Below are 22661 nucleotides of genomic sequence, written 5' to 3' on the forward strand. Positions count from 1 at the left end.
TGCGCCAGTGTGGACCAATCCTGTTCTAGAATTTTAGAAAATCAGTCTTAGTGTCGGAAGTAGACAGCCCTGGGACAAAAGAGATACCAGATGGCTGCCAAATCAGTACAGTGGAAATCCAGTTGTATGCACTGCCTCATGGAGTAACTGGTGGGTTGCTCACTCCAGGGTTCCAAAGATCTCTAGGCCACGCACGAGAGCTCCCAAGTTGTGAGGGCTGATTTTTTCTATCCTCCCAAAACGACACCTCTAAGTAACACAATCCGATAGAGGTGACAAATACTGACTTAAATCAGAGGTTTATCTGATGCTTTGATCATTCCTGAGGTGAACAAGCCTAACAACTATAGCTTGTCCATAAGTAACAGTGTCTCTGGGGGCTTAAAGAGTTCAGATACTACAGATATTTATTGCTTATTGGACCAGCTTTGGAGTGCCTTTCTGAGCAGTGCTCTTCAAACACGGAAGTCATAATATGAAGACAATGATGTATGTGATGAAGTGACTGCTTCCTAAGCTGGAACAGCATTACAGGCTCCACTCCCGTAAGAGAAGCAACCCTTTTCTTTCACAGGAAGAGTAGCCGGAGTTGCCGCTGTTGATTCTGTCCCTCCGGATTTCAATTCAGTTTGCTTTTAGTCTGACCCTGAGCTTGTAGAAGAGGTTAATGTTTTAAAAACAGATGCGCAAGCTGTAAAATGACTGAGAGAAACCTTCATATCTAGCCCACTCTTTAATTTCAGTACTTCCATTACATTTGCCACGGTTGTGCTTGAGTATGTATCATACATGAAACAGAACACAGTTGGACAGTTTCACACGTTGCCTCCAGACTCAGCTGGCCATCTGGAGAAACAAAGATGTACTCTTCCATGTCACTTCACAGTTTGGCCAGGAAATCATAATAGATAGGAAAAGGGTATAGTTTCTCGAGCTACATGCAAATAAAAAGGTGAACAAAATATGTTCAATGATACCAGAAGAACAAGGGGAAACAGACATTGCATCCCCTTTTCATTACAGGCCTTGAAAAATAGCATGTACATACACTAATATGTGCAGTATTATTTTATATATTATATATATATATATATCCGATGGCGGAAAAAAACAATCTAAGATGGAGTCGACGCCCATGCGCAATGGAGCCGAAATGGGAGGAGTCCCTCGATCTCGTGACTCGAAAAGAATTCTTCGAAGAAAAACAACTTGTAACACTCCGAGCCCAGATGGCGGGATGTGCACAGCATGTGTATCTGCAGCTACACATGCCATCGAACATATACAGGGAGTGCAGAATTATTAGGCAAATGAGTATTTTGACCACATCATCCTCTTTATGCATGTTGTCTTACTCCAAGCTGTATAGGCTTGAAAGCCTACTACCAATTAAGCATATTAGGTGATGTGCATCTCTGTAATGAGAAGGGGTGTGGTCTAATGACATCAACACCCTATATCAGGTGTGCATAATTATTAGGCAACTTCCTTTCCTTTGGCAAAATGGGTCAAAAGAAGGACTTGACAGGCTCAGAAAAGTAAAAAATAGTGAGATATCTTGCAGAGGGATGCAGCACTCTTAAAATTGCAAAGCTTCTGAAGCGTGATCATCGAACAATCAAGCGTTTCATTCAAAATAGTCAACAGGGTCGCAAGAAGCGTGTGGAAAAACTAAGGCGCAAAATAACTGCCCATGAACTGAGAAAAGTCAAGCGTGCAGCTGCCACGATGCCACTTGCCACCAGTTTGGCCATATTTCAGAGCTGCAACATCACTGGAGTGCCCAAAAGCACAAGGTGTGCAATACTCAGAGACATGGCCAAGGTAAGAAAGGCTGAAAGACGACCACCACTGAACAAGACACACAAGCTGAAACGTCAAGACTGGGCCAAGAAATATCTCAAGACTGATTTTTCTAAGGTTTTATGGACTGATGAAATGAGAGTGAGTCTTGATGGGCCAGATGGATGGGCCCGTGGCTGGATTGGTAAAGGGCAGAGAGCTCCAGTCCGACTCAGACGCCAGCAAGGTGGAGGTGGAGTACTGGTTTGGGCTGGTATCATCAAAGATGAGCTTGTGGGGCCTTTCCGGGTTGAGGATGGAGTCAAGCTCAACTCCCAGTCCTACTGCCAGTTCCTGGAAGACACCTTCTTCAAGCAGTGGTACAGGAAGAAGTCTGCATCCTTCAAGAAAAACATGATTTTCATGCAGGACAATGCTCCATCACACGGGTCCAAGTACTCCACAGCGTGGCTGGCAAGAAAGGGTATAAAAGAAGGAAATCTAATGACATGGCCTCCTTGTTCACCTGATCTGAACCCCATTGAGAACCTGTGGTCCATCATCAAATGTGAGATTTACAAGGAGGGAAAACAGTACACCTCTCTGAACAGTGTCTGGGAGGCTGTGGTTGCTGCTGCACGCAATGTTGATGGTGAACAGATCAAAACACTGACAGAATCCATGAATGGCAGGCTTTTGAGTGTCCTTGCAAAGAAAGGTGGCTATATTGGTCACTGATTTGTTTTTGTTTTGTTTTTGAATGTCAGAAATGTATATTTGTGAATGTTGAGATGTTATATTGGTTTCACTGGTAATAATAAATAATTGAAATGGGTATATATTTGTTTTTTGTTAAGTTGCCTAATAATTATGCACAGTAATAGTCACCTGCACACACAGATATCCCCCTAACATAGCTAAAACTAAAAACAAACTAAAAACTACTTCCAAAAATATTCAGCTTTGATATTAATGAGTTTTTTGGGTTCATTGAGAACATGGTTGTTGTTCAATAATAAAATTAATCCTCCAAAATACAACTTGCCTAATAATTCTGCACTCCCTGTATATATATATGGAAAATGTCACTTACCCAGTGTACATCTGTTTGTGGCATGAGACGCTGCAGATTCACATGCTTTGCACATCCCGCCATCTAGTGTTGGGCTCGGAGTGTTACAAGTTGTTTCTCTTCGAAGAAGTCTTTTCGAGTCACGAGATCGAGGGTCTCCTCCCCTTTCAGCTCCATTGCGCATGGGCGTCGACTCCATCTTAGATTGTTTTCCCCGCAGAGGGTGAGGTAGGAGTTGTGTATTATAGTAATAGTGCCCATGCAATGGAGTAAATATGTATGTAAATAATGTGGTTTAAAGTGATATATTTTCAAATTTACAAATGTTCAAGATCAACTTCGAAACGGCTATAGGCTTCGGGGAGGCGGGTGGGCGCATGTGAATCTGCAGTGTCTCATGCCACGAACAGATGTACACTGGGTAAGTGACATTTTCCGTTGGATGGCATGTGTAGCTGCAGATACACATGCTTTGCATAGAATAGTAAGCAGTTATCTCCCCAAAAGCGGTGGCTCAGCCTGTTGGAGTGGAAGTTGTTTGAAATAAAGTTCGTAGTACTGCTTGTCCTACTGTGGCTTGTTGTGTTGTTAACACATCCACGCAGTAATGTTTGGTAAACGTATGAGGCGTAGACCATGTGGCTGCCTTACATATTTCAGTCATTGGAATGTTCCCTAGAAAGGCCATAGTAGCACCTTTCTTCCTAGTTGAATGTGCCTTTGGTGTTATAGGCAGTTCTCTTTTTGCTCTGAGATAACAGGTTTGAATACATTTGACTATCCATCTGGCAATGCCGTGTTTGGATATTGGATTCCCTGTATGAGGTTTTTGAAAAGCAACGAACAGTTGTTTTGTTTTCCGTATTTGTTTTGTTCTATCAATGTAGTACATTAAAGCTCTTTTGATGTCTAATGTATGTAGTGCTCTTTCTGCTAGAGAATCTGGTTCTGGAAAGAACACTGGTAGTTCTACTGTTTGATTTAAGTGAAACGGTGATAGTTCGGATTAGTTCGTAAAACTCCTTTATGCTTGTGTATCTGAATAAAGGGTTCTTGTATGGTAAATGCCTGTATTTCACTTACTCTTCTTAGAGATGTGATGGCAATGAGAAACGCTACTTTCCATGTTAAATATTGTATCTCACATGAGTGCATGGGTTCAAATGGTGGACCCATGAGCCGTGTTAAGACAATGTTGAGGTTCCACGAGGGAACTGGTGGTGTTCTTGGGGGGATAATTCTTTATAGGCCCTCCATAAAAGCCTTTATGACTGGGATCCTAAAGAGTGAAGTTGAGTGCGTAATTTGCAGATAAGCTGAAATTGCGGTGAGATGTATTTTAATGGATGAAAAAGCTAGCTATGACTTTTGCAGTAAGTAGCTTACGATGTCTTTAGCAGATGCGTGTAAGGGTTGAATTTGATTACTATGGCAGTAATAAACAAATCGTTCCAATTTATTTGCATAGCAATGTCTTGTTGTAGGTTTTCTAGCTTGTTTTATGACCTCCATACATTCATATGTAAGGTCTAGATGTCCGAATTCTAAGACTTCAGGAGCCAAATTGCTAGATTCAGTGATGCTGGATTTGGGTGTCTGATATGTGGTTTGTGTTGAGTTAACAGATCTGGTCTGTTTGGCAGTTTGACATGAGGCACTACTGAAAGGTCTAGTAGTGTTGTGTACCAAGGTTGTCTTGCCCAAGTTGGTGCTATTAGTATGAGTTTGAGTTTGTTTTGACTCAATTTGTTTACTAGATATGGAAGGAGTGGGAGAGGGGGAAAAGCGTATGCAAATATCCCTGACCAACTCATCCATAGCGCATTGCCCTGAGACTGATCCTGTGGGTACCTGGATGCGAAGTTTTGGCATTTTGCATTTTCTTTTGTTGCAAATAGATCTATTTGTGGTGTTCCCCATCTTTGGAAGTAAGTGTCTAGTATTTGGGGTTGAATCTCCCATTCGTGGATCTTTTGGTGATCCCGAGAGAGATTGTCTGCTAACTGGTTCTGAATTCCTGGAATGAACTGCGCTATTAGGCGAATGTGGTTGTGAATCACCCAATGCCAAATTTTCTGTGCCAGGAGACACAACTGTGTTGAGTGTGTTCTTCCCTGTTTGTTCAGATAATACATCGTTGTCATGTTGTCTGTTTTGACAAGAATGTGTTTGTGTGTTATTATAGGTTGAAAGGCTTTCAACGCTAGAAATACTGCCAGTAATTGTAAGTGATTTATGTGAAACTGTCTCTGTTGAGTGTCCCATTGTCCTTGGATGCTGTGTTGGTTGAGGTGTGCTCTCCACCCCATCATGGAGGCATCCGTTGTTATTACGTATTGAGGCACTGGGTCTTGGAAAGGATGCCCTTTGTTTAAATTTATAGTGTTCCACCATTGAAGCGAGGTGTATGTTTGGCGGTCTATCAACACTAGATCTTGAAGTTGACCCCGTGCCTGTGACCATTGTGATGCTAGGCACTGTTGTAAGGGCCGCATGTGTAATCTTGCATTTGGGACAATGGCTATGCATGAAGACATCATGCCTAGTAGTTTCATCTCTATCTTGACCTGTACCTTTTGTTTTGGGTGCATGGCTTGTATTACATTGTGAAATGCTTGTACCCTTTGTGGACTTGGAGTGGCAATCCCTTTTGTTGTGTTGATTGTTGCTCCTAAGTATTGTTGTACTTGACAAGGCTGAAGGTGTGACTTGTTGTAGTTGAGTGAGAAACCTAGTTTGTAAAGGCTTTCTATGACATACTTTGTGTGTTGTGAGCACCGTTCCTGCGTGTTGGTCTTTATTAACCAATCGTCTAGATACGGGAACACATGTATTTGCTGTCTTCTGATATCAGCAGCCACTACTGCCAGGCATTTTGTAAAAACTCTTGGCGCAGTTGTTATCCCGAATGGCAACACTTTGAATTGGTAATGTACCCCTTGGAATACAAACCTTAAGTACTTTCTGTGTGAAGGATGTATCGGTATATGGAAGTTCGCATCCTTTAGGTCTAGTTTTGTCATGTAGTCTTGTTGTTTGAGCAATGGGATTACGTCCTGCAGTGTCACCATGTGAAAGTGATCTGATTTGATGTAGATATTTAGGGGGTTATTCCAACTTTGGAGGAAGTGGTAATCCGTCCCAAAAGTGACGGTAAAGTGACGGATATACCACCAGCCGTATTACGAGTCCATTATATCCTATGGAACTCGTAATACGGCTGGTGGTAAATCCGTCACATTTGGGACAGATTACCACCTCCTCCAAAGTTGGAATAACCCCCTTAATGTTCTGAGATCTAATATAGGTCTTACAGTTTTGTCTTTTTTGGGTATGAGAAAGTACAGTGAGTAGACTCCTCTTCCTCTCTGATGAATTGGTACCAACTCTATTGCATCTTTTTGCAACAACGCTTGAACTTCTAGTTGTAGAAGATCTATGTGTTGTTTTGACATGTTGTGTGTTTTCGGTGGGACATTTGGAGGGAATTCTAGAAATTCTATGCAATAACCATGCTGGATAATGGCTAGGACCCACGTGTCTGTTGTTATTTCCTCCCAGTTTTTGTAGAACTTGGTTAGTCTCCCCCCCACTGGTGTTGTGGATTTGTGACATGTAAGTCATTGTTTGTTTTGTGGAGTTTTGGGACTTTGGAACTTCCCTCTACTTTTTGGGAACTGTCCACCTCTATATTGTCCCCGAAAAGTTCCCCGCTGGTATTGGCTCTGATAAGTGGGCCTTGTTTGTGAGGTTGTGGGTTCAGTGCTTTGTCCTCGAAACCCCCCTCGAAATTGTGATCTTCGAAATGTGCCTCTGCTCTGTGGGGAGTAGAGTGCGCCCATGGCTTTGGCCGCATCAGTGTCTTTTTTAAGTTTTTCTATAGCAGTGTCTACCTCCGGCCCAAACAACTGCTGTCCGTTAAATGGCATATTCAGCACGGCTTGTTGTATTTCCGGCTTGAATCCAGATGTACGCAGCCATGCATGTCTCCGTATTGTTACTGCTGTATAGACAGTCCTAGCAGCTGTGTCTGCTGCATCCATTGCTGACTGTATCTGATTGTTCGAGATACTCTGTCCTTCTTCTACCACTTGTTGCGCTCTTTTTTGGACAAATGTTCTATAAAATGTTGCATTTCGTCCCAATGAGCCCTGTCATATCTTTCCAACAAGGCCTGTGAGTTGGCAATGCGCCATTGGTTGGCTGCTTGTGCCGCCACTCTTTTCCCAGCCGCATCGAACTTACGACTCTCCTTGTCTGGAGGTGGTGCATCTCCTGAGGTGTGTGAGTCGCCCTCTTGCGTGCTGCACCTACTACCACTGAGTCTGGTGTTAACTGTTGTGTGATGAACACAGGGTCCGTTGGTGGTGGTTTATATTTTTTCTACACCCTTGGAGTTATTGCCCTTCCTTTGACAGGCTCTTGAAACACTTGTTTGGAGTATTTTAGCATTCCAGGTAGCATGGGGAGGCTCTGGTACTGGCTATGTGTGGACGACAGTGTGTTAAATAGAAAGTCGTATTCAATCAGCTCTGTATGCAGACTAACATTATGAAACGCCGCTGCCCTTGACACCACCTGTGTGTAGGCGGTAGAGTCCTCAGGTGGTGACGGTCTGGCTGGATAGCAGTCGGGACTGTTATCTGACGCTGGCGCATCATAAAGATCCCACGCGTCTGGATCATCCTGACTCATCCCTGCATGAGTTGGGGATTGCATCATTGGTGGAGTGGCTACTGGTGATGGCTGTGGAGAGCGTTGTGGAGATGGTGGCGGGGTTACTTGTTTAGCCACCTTTGCCTGTGGCTGCTTGTCTTTCTTTTGGAAGGCAAGTTTTCGTTTCATCCGAATCGGAGGGAGAGTACTAATCTTCCCCGTTTCTTTTTGGATGTGGAGCCTTCTTTGGGTGTAATCTGGCTCCATTGTCTCTAGTTCCTGTCCAAATCTATGTGTCTGCATTTGTGAGGACAGGCATTGTTCCTCTGTGTAGGAACTTGTTTTCGGTTCCGAGGCCGGATGTTTCGGGGCCGAAACCTTTTCGGCTGCCTTTTTTGGCTCCAACGCCACTTTTTTGCTCTTCGGCGTAGTGATCTCTCGGTGCCGACTTGCTTCGGTGCCGCTCTCTCAGTGCCGAAATTGCACTGACCCGGTGTCTCGGGGTCGAGTCTGCTCTGTGCCGGTATCTCGACCGGAGTCGGATGACTTCGACACATGCATGCCCTTTTTCGGTGCTGATGCTCGGTCACCTATTTTTCGGGTTAAGCCATGGCCTGCCGGCGGTGGCGTCCCCTGGGCTTTTGTGGTCTTTGCGTGAGTTTTGTGTATCTACGTCTTACTCACGGTTTTCGCGTCTGTTCAGGATCGACCTCTTCCGAGTCCGAATCCTCGATGGAGAAGGCTTCCTCTTCTTCTTCCATCTGTTTTTGTCCTGTCGGCCCCGACGCCATCTGTAGTCTTCTTGCTCTTCGGTCCCTTAAGGTCTTTCTGGACCGAAACGCTCGACAGGCCTCACAAGTATCCTCCTTGTGTTCTGGAGACAAACAAAAATTACAGACTAGATGCTGATCTGTATAAGGATACTTGTTATGACATTCGGGGCAGAAGCGGAATGGGGTCCGTTCCATTAGCCTTGAAGACGCACGTGGTCGGGCCGACCAGGCCCCGCCGGGGAATCGAAAACCCCGAAGTGCCACCGGAGCTCTTCCAAATTCGGTGTCGATCTGTTGTAACTAACCCGATACCGAACGCAAACAATACCGTGAAATTTTCCGAGTTTTTCACTAACTTTCTGAACCGAAACGCGGAGCGAAAAGGAACACATCCGAACCCGATGGCGGAAAGAAAACAATCTAAGATGGAGTCGACGCCCATGCACAATGTAGCCGAAAGGGGAGGAGTCCCTCGATCTCGTGACTCGAAAAGACTTCTTCGAAGAGAAACAACTTGTAACACTCCGAGCCCAACACTAGATGGCAGGATGTGCAAAGCATGTGTATCTGCAGCTACACATGCCATTGAACATATTATATATATATATATATATATATAAAAGAGTATAGGCATAATTCGACCAATAATGGACATTTATACAAAACTCAATACTACCCAAATAACTTTGGGTGCTTCATAGATTTTAATTATGTCTCAATTCGATGGCATTTTAATGAAATGTTCATTTGACCCAGCTACTGATTACTACTCTGATGGGTTCTGAGTTCTATAACATCCACCTCAGCCTGACAAGGAAGGCATCTCCTGCAACTCACTATCTGCACTCAAACATCAAAAGAGCCTAAGCGGCAATACTCCAGGCTCCACAACCAGCACCTAGGCATAGTTCAATATGACAGACAATTATCATCGGCACAAGTCTGCCAACATGGGCAAGCGATTGAGAATCTAGAGTTGCTACTGGAAAAGGAAGAGAGCTCTTAAGTATAAAGCCTCTTGATTTGCCCCAGAAAAATGGTCCAAGGACAAGGAGGATGAAGAATCAGCCAAACTGAATGAACAGTATTCCGTAAAGGTAAAGAGATATGGGATTTTGTAGATTAGCTAACACTAAGAGAAGGGGAAGACTGCATGTGCCCTGAAGGCCAGCAGGGACCCGGGCATGCCTTCCCTGCCATAAGGCATTGCCCTGCAAGAAGACCAAGGTGAGGAGTTTGTTCACAAGGGCATCTAGGCCCACAGTCCACTTAGATCGCCACATCATAAGTCTCCTTATGGTGCGGTCATTAGAGCAGATCTAGATTTGGAAACAGACTGAAGAACAGCTTTTGCTCCTCACACACAGGTTGTACATTTTGATGCCACAGCACTTACCCGTTGTAAATATACTTATTTTACAGAAAAAAGGCTAACTTTCTATAAAGAGGCAACCTTTAAAGTTCCAAGGATGGAGTTCAGATAATTTTATATTTAACAGCTGAGAACAAACGGAGATTAGTTTTGGATTATTCCATACTGTTTTGTAAGTGGTTTTGGAAACCTCCTTCATAATTTTCTGTGTTCCCTTTCCTGTGTGACTGGAAGAAAGTGCCTGGTAGCAAGTCCCTGAAGGCATGCTAAAAGGCCTGCAGTGCATTAAATTAATTAACAGAGTATACATGATAATTGTTGCAGCAAATGGGGTCACTGATTGGCCCCTCTGGAGAGCTGTGAGGAGCAACTGCACTCTATATACCTACCTGAAGGGTAAGTAAGCCTAAGAGGTAGGAGCTATTATATGATTTGCTTGTGCCTGAAAGGTGGAGCAAATTCTGAATTAATTTCACTCCTGGAACTTCATTTTCCTTTTACAGGGAGTGAGGAAGGCACATATGTGACGTTTTGCCTTCTAATATAGAAATAAATGAATATATTTGTATGGATTTCGTTTTTTGTCATTAAATGGTTATAAAAGGTATGTTAGTTGACAAAAAGCGACTTATACCAGGGCTAGGGAGTTCCTATCACCTAGGATCTATTATTTGGAGCCAGGACAATGGGCCTGATTACGATCTTGGCGGACAGGGTTACTCCATCACAAATGTGACAGATATCCCGTCCACCATATTATAATCACATTATAACCTATGGATATCGTAATACGGCAGACGGAATATCTGTCACATTTGTAATCTGGCCCAAAATGTTTCCATGTTTATTTTGGGATCAGAACAAGTAAACCCAAACACCAGCAGCACAAACACTTTGGCTGCCAGTTAACAGTTCCACAGTGGCACAGTAAGGTTGTGGAAAGAGGACTGCCTGCTGCTATGGCATAATACACATGCGTATATGGAAGACATATGAATGGCATACATGATTCATTAATGCAAAGCCTTTACTGGTATAGTGAGCTCTCCAATGACATACTGTGACCTGTAAAATCAGACTGCATCAATACTTGTGGGCTCCAACATAAAACGTTTGCAAAACGTAACAATTTGCGGTTATTTATAATGCTCACAGAATACACTTTCTTGTGTGAAAATAAGCATAAGAATAGAAGTAAAACTAGTGATATTATTTTGAAAGCAAACTATGTGCTCAAAAATATTTGTAACTTGAAAAAAATGCAGACTGAAGTTTCAAGCATTTTTCTGAACCGTAGTGCAATAAGTTTGCTTCCAAAACAAAACATACCCAAAAAATATTTACAACATGGAAAAAGGACATTTACAGTTTTACTAAACTATGGTGCATTTTGTTAAGGACGCCTTAAAATGCAATTTTTGGCACACAATTTAATTAATCATTTTTGATGCATGTTAACATAAAAAATAAAAAAATAGAGCATCCCTGTAAAAACAATATCGGCGGGGAAAAAATATTATAGTCACTCTCCTTAAAGAAAGTCACTAAATTTCACCTGCAGGTTTATGACCTTGTATTGTTGCAGGAATTCAGTAGAATTTATGGAAGTAAGTGTAGTTCCCCAACGAAAAACTCCCTTCCCACCCCGAAAAGGTTTCACAACATCCTGGTCAAGACCACATTTCTGACCTTTCCAGGATGAAAAAGAGTTTGGTAAGGGCCTAGTGGTTATAAAGATTTATAATTGTGGGATGCACAAATTCACAGGACATTCCAGCTCTGGAAAGAGCCCCTCTTTCCCACCTACTTCCAGACCCCTGTGAATAGATTTACTCATACGAAAATATCCATGCTAGTAAATCCTTTAAATAAAAAAAAAACAGGAAAACAAAAACTACTTTTGCATGTGTAAGCCAACCAGCGACAACGTACCACACTGTGATTCTGACAAGACTTTGCCAAGTTTATCTAGTTGTAAAAAGTAAATGTTGAGTAATTGATTAAGCACTTAGGGGGTCATTCTGACCCTGGCCGGCGGGCGCCGCCGGCCTGGCTGGGACCGCCAGAAGACCGTACCGCGGTCAAAAGACCGCGGCGGTCATTCTGGGTTTCCCACTGGGCTGGCGGGCGACCGCCAAAAGGCCGCCCGCCAGCCCAGCGGGAAACACCCTTCCACGATGAAGCCGGCTCCGAATGGAGCCGGCGGAGTGGAAGGTGTGCGACGGGTGCAGTAGCACCCGTCGCGAATTTCAGTGTCTGCTAAGCAGACACTGAAATTCAAAGTGGGGCCCTCTTACGGGGGCCCCTGCAGTGCCCATGCCATTGGCATGGGCACTGCAGGGGCCACCAGGGGCCCCACGACCCCCTTCACCGCCATCCTGTTCCTGGCGGTCGAAACCGCCAGGAACAGGATGGCGGTGAGGGGGTCGGAATCCCCATGGCGGCGCAGCTGATTCCCATGGGCAGCGGAAAGTCGGCGGTACACTGCCGACTTTCCGTTTCTGGCTGCGGCTGTACCGCCGCGGTCAGAATGCCCGGCGGAGCACCGCCAGCCTGTTGGCGGTGCTCCCGCCGGGGTCGGAATGACCCCCTTAGTATGTGCTCACAAACGAGAGGACTGAAGCACAGTGAAATGAAGTGGTCGGCCTCAGAGTTACCAGATGCGGTCAAGTGGAGAATATCAGACAGCGGGGCAATAGGCTTGTTTCTTACCTGGCAACCTAGGTATAGGGCAGCAAGTAGAACCTTCATTCATTTACAACTATATTTTGCGAAACTAAGGGAACGCTTAACTGTAAATTTGTTTAGAGCAATTCACAATATGCATGCTCAGAAACAAAAGAAAGAGCTCAGCTACGTGGGAATGTAGCGGCCCATGATTTAATGGACAAATGTAGGCATGTGAACTACACAGAATATCTCGTTAGACTAAACAGTGAAGGAGAGAGTGGGTCGCTTGTTGGCCTGGTTAATCTGTTCTGATGAGGAAAGGAAAACAATATGTGCAATAAAAGCAAACCAAGGTATACTGTAAATACACAACTTAAGTTTAATAGTAATTTTACGAACTATTATAGGGAGCTACACTTCATACCGGGGGGGGGGAGGGAAAATGGATTAAAGCAATACTTAGCTGTGATAATGATGCTGAAGTTAACTAGGGAACAGAGTCACACTGGAGGGTCCTCTGACTGTAGAAAACATAACAGCTATAGACCAACTGCAAAGGGAAAGGCACCTGGGGTGGATGGGCTGCCACCTGAATTCTGCTCCACTTAGAGAGGTTTTGGCATTCATTTGTTGACCATTTATGAACATGCATTCGTCAAGGGTGTCCTGTCAGATTCCACTTGCAAGGCTATGATTGTTGTGTTATCTACGGCAGGAAGGGATCCATTGGTTATAAATTCTTATAGATCACTATCATGGTTGAACTCGGAATACAAGATCCTAGGGAAATTACTGGTCAACACGCTAACTACATGCATCACAGACTTGGTGCACCTAGGTCGGAACAGATTTAGTCTTTGGGCGAAGCACACATTTGATTTTGAGGAGGTGTTTCTCAGTACTTGATAGCTTCCCATCCCCACCACCCCTTTTAACCCGTGACCAATAGTGGCCTCTAGATATCAAGAGCACCTTTGACACCATGTGGTGGCTGTTTTTATCTGTGGAGCTTTGGAAGATGGGTCTCTGAGTTAATATCTTTAAGTGGGGTCCACCTATTGTACAAGGACCAGAGTGCTAGAGGCGGTGTGGGGCATGTATGTTTGCAATCATGGATGATTCAAAGGGGCATGTGACAAGGGTACCCACTCCCTCATTATGGTCTGTGCTTTTGATGGAGGCCCTTTCATGCACACTACAGGAGAGACCGCAGGAATGGGGCACAGGATTGCCTTGTGGTACACAAGACTTTCCTATACGGAGATGACGCTCTTCTGTACTTGAGGGAGCACCAGCGGAGCCTATCATGTGTCATGCAGATACTGAGTGAATTTGGGCTACACTCTGGGCTGAAGGAAAACTGCTGGAAATCCTGCCTAGCCCCAGAGTTCCCCACAGATTAAATGGTTGATTTATCACACTTTGATGCGCCTTTTAAGTAGGAGCTTAACTCGTCCAGATATTTGGCAGGACAGGTATATCATAGCGATGAAAGCCAGGAAGAGGGGAATTTGGGAAAACTTTATCTGGGATCTGATTTTATATGCCCTTTGGACCAGGCTCCCCTCTCCCCAAAGGGACAGGTAGCCATCACAAAAATTCTAATATTGCCGTAATTGTTCTATAATTTTGTAGCTACCCTTGTAGTTTTGAAAATAGTGTTTTTCATTAACATTATCAGTGTACACATAGACCTTATCTGGGCAGCTAAGAGAAAACGATTGGCTATAGCAAACACAATGTGGCCCCTGACAGAAGGAGGAATGGGAGTGCCAAATATGGATGTGTATGTACTATTGCGCAGCACAGCTGACATGGTCAAGGCAATGGGTTGTGGATACAGGGGACCAGGAAAGTTTAGAGATGTGTGATAAAGCAGAAGAGGTGAGCACAGAGGAGGTACTGCTAGGAAAAATGGAAAGCCTAAAGAACCACACCAGGACGGTCAGTGTGGCTACGAATTCCTGGAATATTATGGTACTTTTTTCACTTTTTTCCTCACCTTTTTCGTGGACATAGGGAGACATGGGGTTTGAGAAAGACAAGTGTGTCTGCACTATGTGCCGCAAACACACTTTTTATACTTTATGGTTGTCACAGTGAATTATTCTTTTTTTCTGTTGATCGCTGACAGTCAAAGATTAGGATATGCTCTGGATATTCACATTTTTGCTTACAACTTCAAAATGTCTGGATGAAAACTGACAAAGGAAACTGAAAGACTATAATGCTATTACAATTTGGTGCACAACTATTTAGCGATTTTGGAATTAAGAAAGAGAAACTTTCCTATGGAAAACACTTCCTTTGCAAAAGTGACAAGGTTTAGGACCCTCCACTCCAGCTCTGTATAACCTTCTCAGGACCGAAAATGCCACGAGTGATGTTCCCTAAGCTTTGGTGCAAAATGACATATTCTATGAAGAGTCACCCCTAACTACAGATGCATGACCACCATCCCTCATCAAGGTTTATTTACAGCTCTCAGCTCCTTTTCGGAGTATGTTAAGGTCACTCTGCCTTACAATGAAAGCACACATCCTGATTACGATTTCCACTTAATTTTCTTCTCTGGTTTTATTCTCATTCCTCCACTTTGCGCTTTATTAATCAATAGCGTATCCAATTTTAGACAGAAAAATTATATTCTAAGCAGCCATGCTCCTACAAGGACAAGGTTCTGTAGCTGTTCAAGAGTTGAGCAGTATTGATTCCTAGCACCAAAGATGACAGACACTTTAAAGGACCTTGGAGTGGCACAGAGGTACATAGGCAATAACACTGTAGGAACAGCCATTCAAAGCATGCTTCAAAAAGCTATGCCAACACCTGTTTTTTTACTAGCTTGCTTTATGTTTTGCCTCCAGTACTTCAAGGCTATTTGTCTTTTTACCTGAACACCAGGTGGAGAGGTTGCCTAATGGGTAGCCCCAGGAACCCACATAGTTCTTCATTTCTGCGATCCTAGTCTTACAATAAACATAGTTACATGAGCTTGCATGTAGTTAAGGAGGTATGAATATGGAGAGAGAAGTAAAGACAGAAGGAGAAAGAATAAGAGAATGGGAGATCAGGCGATTGTGTGCAGGTTGACTGCTGTCCAATCTTAAAACCTCACACTAGTCTCCTAAAGATGATGGACTTTCTGCAGGTATGGCTTGTTCCTCACTGGACTGACAAGCCTATCTGACTTTTGTTTCAGCTTCTTGTTCCCAAATAATGTGTCGGGATAGCGGCCTGGGGGATTCCAGATTTACTCGCCTGCCAAAACTGTTCCCTTCTCTAGGGTGAAGTCGCCCTTCCTGTTTCTCTGTGCTGGCTGTATAAATGTAACCGGGGAACTATAGCTTAAGCAAACTGTCAGAGGGCCACAGGCCACGCAGAAGTTACCAGGCCCAACCGTGGTGGTTGAGACCTTTTACACCCTATGTTCAGGGCCTGACCTTCTATGGATCCAGCTCAACTGGGCCATGGACCCCCTTCTGCACTTGATTCTCAGTGGTAGCTGTGGTCAAGCAGTCAAGGTTTGCTGGTGGGGATGTAGACACAGGTCAGTGAACTCAATTCATAACTCAAAGTGCAAATAATAAATCAGTGTCCAGACAAATGCTTGCATTCGTAAGAAAAAGTAGTATTTTATGTTTAACTCTCCACAAGCAAAGTAATAAGACATTTGCAGGCAATAACACAATCCCCCTGATGTCTTGCTCTAGTCCTTGTCAGGTAAATGCATGTCCCACCTTCCCTCATGTAACATGTGCAGGGTTATTCCCCATTCATCGGTTGCAGCTTCCAAGGAATACTCCCTAGAAGGCTATACTTAAAGAGTTCCCCTTTGACTCCTCAGGATTTTAGTCAAAAGTGTCAATGGTGCCGCAGTACCGTTAGCAGCGACTCCACCGGGGCCCAAATGGCCAAATTCATGTCTTACTCGCTCTAGTAGCCTGGAGAAGTTTAGTGGGGCAGTTGGTACCTCAAGCGCACACCTGCGAGTCCTGCTCAGTTCAGAGAAGTTAGGCAGCTCACTGCCAGTGCAGCAGCACTCAGCTGAGCAGGCTTGCTCTCCTGAGCGGCTCTGCCAGAAGTCACTCCGTTGTCAGAGCCGTTTGTGAAGAAGCAGTAGGTTGGTTTTTACCCTCTGGGAGGGGGGTGAGAGTGAATTATTTCCCCTGCTCCAACTGGAGTTGGCGAGAGTGTGACATTGTCTACAGCATCTCCCACAGTCCCCAGCAGTGAGTCTGGGGCAGTTCTCTCCCAGTGCAGTTCCAACCCATCGCTTGTAGCCTCAGTCTGTCTTTTGGGCAGCAGCCCAAATCCTGTGGCAACGTTGGTACAAGCAGGCTCTCCTGACATACAGGGTTGCCGTGATAGATGGTAATATGGGCACAGGCTCTTCCAGCACAGGCGCCCTGGCCCAGACAGTCACAAGATTTGGCACTCCTCTGAGCAATAACTTTACCAGTGGCCCCCTTTGGCATATATGATCACCGCAGCATAGCGGTACGGGCCTAGCGAGACCTGTACAGTGCTCAATGTTGTGCTCAGTCTACGGCATACCCTCTCCTGGCATACAGGGGTTGCCAAAAACAATCCTGCACACAGGCTACGGCCCAATCGATGCTCAGCCAACTCCTCACAGCTCGCCTAGAGAGTCTTCACAGTGGTGCTCGCCACCTTGCTCTTACCAACGCTCATCTCTTCCTCACAGGGCACACTGGTCTTGGCAAGCAGGCAGGCACTGGTGCTTCAGGCTCCAGCTCAGGTAATCTTTATTTCCCTGGGTGATGTCCCCTCACCCAGCAGGGAGGCTGGTCACACGGAGAGGTCTTGCAGAACTTCCCCTTCTCAAACAGCCAGTCAAGCTGCTTGGCAGATGAAATATTTTTGGGGACTCAACCTCCCTTTTCTTATAGTACTTTTCCAGATAACAAATGTGATCTAGGGTCCAAAACTTGTAATTTTTATATTTTATTTTTTTATTTTTTTTATATATAGACACCTCTCTTTCTTCTTTCATCATAAAATATGTCTGTCACAGCAGGCATGAATCCAAAGCGCATTGTCTCACAACACAATTCATGAGTCTCACCAGAACTCACTCCTGGAGGTCATACACAGTGGTATCGACAACAAAAGGATAATCCCAGACACCCAATCCTGCTCTTTATGATTCGCTTATCAGCCCCATTTCCCTTCCTGAGATGTGATCAGGCCACTGCCTAGGGATCTATCAATGAATGAAAAAGCAGTCTTTTGAAGTGTAGAGGGAGTCTATTCCTTTCCCCTCCATTGTGCTCACAGGAATGCAGAAATACACAAATCTGTCTGGTGGATTGCTCTCCTCCTCACGTCTTCACCAGGCAGGTCTGGGCTTCCCAAAATGGAACCCAGGGTCCTCCATTTAATGTACCATTGCAAGCATACTTACTCAGTGTACATTCACGGCACACATACTGCACTTATTGTCCAGCACTAGTACCTCCATGCATTGTACCATTACAAGTACACATGCATTCAGCACACGCTCTCAGTCTGCGCACGCTGTTCAGCACCAACCCTTTTTTCTATATTTAACCAGGGTGTGCTACTTTCAAACACACGCACTACCAGCACACACACTTACCATGTGCGCTGCACAACCCTTCGGCCTTATATAGTTTACTTAGCACAAGCACACATATGCCCATGACATGCTCCCATTGCGCAAGCACTACACAGCACGACATCTCTTCTGTCAGGTATTATTTACAGGCATACATACACCCAGTACATGTACTAACAACACACATACAACACAGTCCTGCTCTGTCCCTGTACTGTACCCTTCCCAGGTACAGCTACAACCAGTGCAGAGTCACTACTCCTGCGCTGGCCAGCACTCCGCATCAACCTGATGTAGGCCTGTGGTTGAGTTAAGCACTGAGCAGCAGAACTTTTAAAAAGGTGGGTAAACCTGCAGGGCTCACTCCAAAGACACAGGTTAAAAAGGTTCTGTTCCTCAGTTGTTATAATGCCTTATAAAAGCTTAATAAAACAGATTTTGAGTTAATAAAAAAGGTCCTGCTCACTACTATTGATCACTACACGGTATGCTGTTAAAACCCAGCTTGTACTATTTAACTCCTGGGAAAGGCAGTAGCCTTTCACCACTATAAAGGTAGCATATCTGGCGCTCTCTTGTTCCAAAAAGACCACAAACTGTGAGAAAGTCCTACATCATGGCACATACGCATGATCTGTGTTTGCTTATGAGGGGGGAAAAAAAAATCAACATTAGGGATTCAGACAACAGTACAATTGGGCACTCGGAGCAGGCGTACATGTCTTTACCATGCAGAGGACTTTTCCGTCTTAACGTAACCTATCTCACATCAATAAACATCCTTGATGATTCTTTCCAGTCTAATTTCTTCCTGCACCTTTCCAAGTAGGTAAGTATTGGTCAAAGTGTTTGATGCAATTCTGCATGCTTGGAGTAGGAATGTTTAGTTTACAAGAATCTGACACTTAGATTGGCTCTAGCTCTGTGCTAGTGTTCACAAAATATTCCACCCTCCGAGTCTAGAACATTGCATTCTTCTGGACTTCTGAAGAAGCCTTTGCTTCAATGGCAGAGAGATAGTGAGACCGTTTACTGGTCACAGGCATTGCTGAGGTCATCCGTTAAAAGCTGGACACAAGGCACAGACTAGAGAACCCATGTTGCAGTGACGTGCTTCAAACAAATGGACAAGGGACCGCTCTCAGATGAGAAAAGCAGCCAACCTGTGAACAAAAGGGAGTTCATATCTAGGCTCAGAAGATAACCTGCTCCCTGGAGCCACAAGGACCTTTTCGCAGCCCAGATACCCAGAACTCTGCAGAAGAACCAAGAAGTGCATAAGGTCGAGGAACAGCAAAAACAGTTTTAAGGGCTGAAACTCCAATGAGATTGTACCATGCCAGACATGCACTGCATTATCAAGAAGCACTTCTCAGTCCGTATGCAGCCCTCACGGTACTCACGGTATTTGCAGCAGCGAGGCTCCCCGATTCAGAACCATCTGAACCATATCAGTAGACCTTACTGTTCCTGAGATAAACGTGCGTAAAGACTCAGACTTTTGGGTCCTGTGTGTGCCCATGGACCCTCCTAGAAAACCTCCTACTCCCACAAATATTTTCACGGAAGTCGCCCAGTTCTAAAATTCATTCTCTAGCATCCGCTCCTCCCATACATAGGTATGACTACTTGAGCCCTTACCTGGTAATGCCCATTACCCTTGCCCCCAAGGGACACATTGGAAAGCCACTATTCATAGTGCACCAAAACTCAACCAACTGCTCAGTAAACTAGACAGAAGACTTTGTGTGAACTGGGGATTGACACCACAAACTGTTCGACTTGGATAGGACCTTTGTCCTGTTTGCATGAGGCTTTTGGGCTTGCTGAATGTTTGGGTCTAATCTGTTGGCAAATCTGTGGGCCATACATGAAGTTCAGTGCAGGCTACAAACGGAGTTCAGTGTGAGTTGTTAACTGTGTCATGTTTTATCTGTGTCTCTAATCCCTTCCACCTCCTAAAATAAGCCTTGAATGTTCAAACTGCACTCACCATGAAGAGGCCACTAAGGGAGTAAACTAGGATTTCCAATTAGAGTGTGTTAGTATTGGATGCCCTCGAACGTGAGGAGTAAAGGACAGCATGCACTACGTGTACTGCCAAGTAACCTCTCACTGCCTGACCCAAACAAATGACTCACAAATACAAAATAATTAAATAATAAGATTGCAGCCCAGGCTGTTTGGGAACAAGTGACTAGTCACCCACCAGTCTAATTCAGAAAAAGGTTTAAACAACACAAGCAAATATAAAGCAAAGCTCTTAGACTAAATGTAGAGACTCCAGTACTGATCAATCACTTCTGGGCAAAGCCAAAACAGTGCTTCTGGGACCACCTTGTCAACACCTGAACACTGCTAGAGGTCTGTGGTCCCTTAGTAAGAGAAGTTTAGAAAAGTACTTGAACCCTGATGTCTAGATACTAAGGATAGCCAGCGAGACCGAAGTGATCCTTTAAAATCTGTGAAACCAACTCTTTTAGGTTTAGTCTGTGATCAGCAAAGCAAAGTCAAAGGGATGCATGAAACATAGGAGGAGGCTTACCTGAAAGTGGAAGACACCAGCGTAGCCATCCTGGAAGCTCTGCCCATGAGGCACTACCCGCTGGAGAATAGGTTCATTCAGGGTAAGGGAGGCAATAGCAGCTAAGAGCCAGCAGTCACCTAAAAACAAACATTGTACGTGATGAGACAAAAGCGTTTTGTACTGTGGGCACAAGTTCATCTTGCATTGTCAAGCATGTCACATGTTAAATGATGACCAATCAACAGTCTACTCTGTTTGATTTTTGTGTTTCGTGGCTGCCATCTCCTAGATTGTCTACCTGGATGCTGCTGGCATATACTACTGCACTTACATTACGTTGACTGAAGGTTTCCTGCTGACCATCACATTAATTTAGGCATGCTAGAGCAAACCACACCTCTGTGAAGTTCTATGGGTCATTGCCTTGAGATAAGTGGATTCTAAAGTTACAGTGACCATCCAATATTTTTGTGCGTTGGTTAGGATTCCCACAAGAAGGACAGAGAAAGACAGAGGACTCATAAAGCACATTTTAGTTTCACGTCTACAGGCAACACAGATCATACAGTCCACTTATCAAAACACTGCTGCATCACAGTTTGTGTTCTGAAAACGTGAAAGCTACAAATGAAATGCAACTTTGTAGCTTTCTGAAAAGAGAGAAAAAGAAGAGAAGAAAGCGGAATAAGAAGAGGAGGAAGAAGAGTAAGAGGAAGGTGAAGAAAAGGAAGATGATGAACAGAAGGAAGAGGAGAGGGAGACAGAGTAGGAGGGAGGTGGAGGAGGATCGAGAAAGTGTTGGTGTGTGTGTGTGTGTGGGACGGCAAGGGTCTACTTGCATAGCCCAAAAAATGTCTTTACATTTCAAGTAAAAATTACAGCTACCAAAGTTCAACATGATGCATAGACACTGTTGTGGCAAGCCAACGTAACAAATGCAAAAATGTCAGAAGCTAGCTCAATTACAAATTATTAAACAAGGTGCCACTAATCTTCCAGACAACAAAATCTTTACCAGGACAACTTAAGCTGTGCATCCGGAATTGTTAAAATGCATAATCTGTCACCTGAGAATTAGTTTGTGCATCGAAGATAAATACAAGTTGTATGCATAGCACAAGCAGCAGGTCCTTTCGCTGATCAATCTTATCATACTTGAGAAGTCTCACCTCTTTGTAACATGCATTGCCTGACATTAAACATCTTTAGGATGACTGTAATATATCACATCTAACTCAGGTTGCTATTTCGAGAATAGTTCCCTATACAGACATAGCAACCTTTCACTTAACTGGGAGGGCTACATCAGTAAACAGAGTTGGAGGAACACGATCAGACCACCTCAGAGGTACACAAAGCAAGCAGAGGTTATTAGACCCACCCATGGTTGGTGAGGTTGTTTGCCACTTGTTTCCTGAGGTCTGTTGTACCCTACATTTTTCAACTGGGTCAAGTATTACCATTTCTGCACTAAGGTCTCATCATAGCAAGGGTGAGCAGTCATATGTGTCTCAGGGAGGTAGTGTGGGGTTTAAGAGGGAGAGCAGAACTGGTGCCAAATCACAGACACAATAACTTAATTTCCAACCCAGGGCTTGTCCTTTTGTCCACAATGGTAGCTACAACTCCCAATGTTCTGTGTCAAAGCCATGAATTAATGGCAAAGCCATGAATTACCCCAATGTGCAGATTATGTCACTGTTACCCCAACAGGTTTACTCAGTTCAATAGTTCCTAAGTCCTGGTGCTCGAGTCTTTAGAGCACATCTCTATCTTTTGCTTAAGTCGCAGGTGAAGCTCTGCATAACTTCTTTGATGGTCTCGCAGAATAGGTGATGTTACATGTGCAGCCGCATCCTCAGTCTTTGCTGCGGTCTCTTTAACAGAGGAATTTAGCACTGCACGTTCTGACATAGAAAATGGTACCTTTGACAGTTGAGGCCTACAGGCCAAGTGCCAATAAGTTCTACAGCAAGGCAGTTGCAGCCTCTGAGCCAATTGGGTAGTGGGACTGTGTCTTCGGCAGCTTCAGCCTCCCACACCAGCCAGGCACCAACTAGAGTCAGCAACAGCATCACCACTTCCTCGCCCACAGCAGCTGTCAGCGGACACAGTAACAATTACTTTGGTGAAGTCTTTGAGACAGTTCTCACCAAGAACTGTGTAAGAGAAAAGGAAACCAATGCATGAGACAGTGTACTCTAGGC

At 44.4% G+C, this 22661-nt stretch overlaps 1 protein-coding gene across 1 annotated transcript in view; it reads right to left on the minus strand.

The window, feature by feature from the left end:
* Nucleotides 1-22661, minus strand: part of CAPN1 (calpain 1) — a 332385-nt gene that overhangs the window by 144227 nt on the left and 165497 nt on the right. The window contains exon 4 of the mRNA XM_069208074.1: nucleotides 20473-20591. Coding sequence (XP_069064175.1) covers nucleotides 20473-20591 — 119 coding nt within the window. The remainder of the gene's footprint in view (nucleotides 1-20472; nucleotides 20592-22661) is intronic.

Source organism: Pleurodeles waltl, chromosome 9 (assembly GCF_031143425.1).
Source record: "Pleurodeles waltl isolate 20211129_DDA chromosome 9, aPleWal1.hap1.20221129, whole genome shotgun sequence".
Taxonomy (NCBI): Eukaryota; Metazoa; Chordata; class Amphibia; order Caudata; family Salamandridae; genus Pleurodeles; species Pleurodeles waltl.